Source organism: Pollachius pollachius (assembly GCF_949987615.1).
Source record: "Pollachius pollachius genome assembly, chromosome: 8".
In the NCBI taxonomy this organism is placed as follows: Eukaryota; Metazoa; Chordata; class Actinopteri; order Gadiformes; family Gadidae; genus Pollachius; species Pollachius pollachius.
The window spans coordinates 4477135-4479634 of record NC_136941.1 but is presented as its reverse complement, the minus strand read 5'-3'; the positions used below and the strand labels follow the sequence as shown (position 1 = coordinate 4479634).

The 2500-nt window shown below is 51.1% G+C and overlaps 1 protein-coding gene across 1 annotated transcript in view; it reads right to left on the bottom strand.

Moving 5' to 3' along the window:
* Positions 1 to 111: 111 nt before the first annotated feature.
* gpr37l1b (G protein-coupled receptor 37 like 1b) overlaps positions 112 to 2500 on the bottom strand; it is a gene marked incomplete at both ends in the record, with an annotated part of 3008 nt that continues 619 nt past the window's right edge. Inside the window, 4 exons of the mRNA XM_079742140.1 lie at positions 112 to 294; positions 660 to 1031; positions 1853 to 2161; positions 2331 to 2500. The exon at positions 2331 to 2500 is cut by the window's right edge and continues 619 nt beyond it. Of these exons, the coding sequence (XP_079598266.1) occupies positions 112 to 294; positions 660 to 1031; positions 1853 to 2161; positions 2331 to 2500 (1034 nt within the window). The remainder of the gene's footprint in view (positions 295 to 659; positions 1032 to 1852; positions 2162 to 2330) is intronic.

Below are 2500 nucleotides of genomic sequence, written 5' to 3'. Positions count from 1 at the left end.
TGTGCCACTGGATGTGTTGGACGAAGATAGACGTCTTCCTGTCCCCACAGGAAACAGGAAGTACTTTAGAGAAGTAGAGAAGGAGAGAGAGAGAGAGAGAGAGAGACTGGTCTAGCTGGAGATAGATAGGATAGCTGATGAATCTTTAGCCTTGTCAAAGAAGATGGCAGACGAGGCCACCTCATTGGCTGTCTTCAGCTTGATGTGGGCAGAGCCTGGTGAGCCCTGCGAGTTGATTGGCTGACACTCCTGACAGCAGCAGCAGCAGCAGTCCATGAAGGCCTGGCCGAGAGCCTACAGACAGACAGACAGACAGACAGACAGACAGACAGACAGACAGACAGACAAAGAGAGGAGATAGGTACTAAAAAACTATTTTATGCAAGGTTGTAGTTCTAGTGTGTATCTCAGTGTGTTCAGTAGCAGTTTGTAGTATTATAGTAGTATTAGTACTATTATTCAGTGTTGTGTAGTAGTATTGTGTACTTCTGTGTACTAGTATTTTGTAGTAATGTGTAGTTGTTTTGTGTATAGTTGTTTAGTAGTATTGTGTAGTAGTGTTGTGTTGTAGTGTTGTGTAGTAGTGTTGTGTTGTAGTGTTGTGTAGTACTGTGTAGTAGCATTGTGTAGTGTTCGGTGGTAGTATTGTGTAGTATTACCTTGCAGAGGCACAGCAGCAGTACGGGTGTGACGGAGGACTTGAAGAAGAGCAGGAAGTGATGTAGGAGGGCCATGAGGGCCAGGGTGTCCTGTGATAGGCTGATCTGTGTGTACGCCAGTGTGATGTTACACACGTGTTCTGGCAGAACGCACACGGCGTACACCACGGCCAGCGCCAGCACCGTGCAGCTCAGCTTCCGCTCTGCGGCCGCGTGCTGCTCCCGCGACTGATGGGCCGAGTGGTCGTCGTGGCTACGCTGTTTCTGGGCGGAGCTCGAGTCGCTGCTGACGTTGCAGGTGGCGAGCTGGCAGAGCAGCGTGAAGAGGACGGGCAGGCAGAAGTAGCAGCCGAAACACCACCACATACGCCCCTGGAACAGCACCGTCACAGCATCGTCACATGACCATAATACCACCATCACATGACCATCACAACACCATCACATGACCATAACACCACCATCACATGACCATCACAACACCATCACATGACCATAACACCACCATCACATGACCATCACAACACCATCACATGACCATCACAACGCCATCACATGACCATCACAACACCATCACATGACCATAATACCACCATCACATGACCATCACAACACCATCACAACACCATCACATGACTATCACAACACCATCACATGACCCTAACACCACCACATACGCCCCTGTCAAAACCCCATCACAACACCATCATATGACCTTAACATGACCATAACATGACCATAACTACACCATAACATGACCAAAACAACACCATAATATGACCTTAACATGACCATAAAACACCATAACATGACCATACCAACACCATAACATGACCATACCAAGACCATCACATGACCATACCATGACCATAACATGAAAATACCATGAGCATAACATGAACATATCAACACCATAACATTACCATCACATGACCATAGCATGACCATCACATGACCATAACATGACCATACCATGACCATCAGATGACCATATCATGACCATAACATAACCATCACATGACCTTAACAACACCATAACATGGTCATAACATAACAGCACCATAACATTACAATAACAACACCACACACACCTTATCTACACAACAACTGAAACACAGCACTTGCGTTCATGTGTTCATGTGTTCATGCCACAGTTTGCGTGCGGTTGTGTGTGTGTGTGTGTGTGTGTTTACCTGGTGGTATCTTAGCAACAGGGAGTGCAGGGAGTCAGGGAGGAGCAGGGAGAGGGGGGAGGAGGGGGTGAGGGAGCAGGAGTCCACCAGGGTGGAGGAGGAGGAGGCGGAGGAGTGGCTGGGCTCCCAGAGGAAGAGCTCGGGGCTGGAGAGGAGCAGGGAGCAGCCCCACACCAGGAGCAGCTTGAGGAGCACGGCGCCGCAGCGCTCCACGCGCCGGGGGCGGGGCCGCGAGCCGCTGGTGGCCGCATGGAACCGGTCGATGCCCAGGGCGCACAGCGAGAAGGAGGTGATGCCCAGCGAGGTCATCTGAGGAGGAGAGACACACGTTACTCCTCCTCACGGGGACACAAGGCTCCTCGTCATCGGTTAGCCCTGACCCCGTTACACATGCTAGCCCTCTCGCCGTGACCCCTGATCACCGGTGCGTGACGTGTGTTCCCATTGGCTGGACAACCCCGGTCGAAGCCCCACCTACCTCCATATAAGGCACCATGCGGCAGGTGATGTCACTGAGAATCCTCCTATGGGAGAGCTGGTTGAGGACGACCACAGGGAGACAGAAGACCAGCACCAGGAAGTCCCAGAAGGCCATGCTGGCCAGCAGGTAGTTCCAGGCAGACCTCATGTAGTAGTTGTTCCAGACCA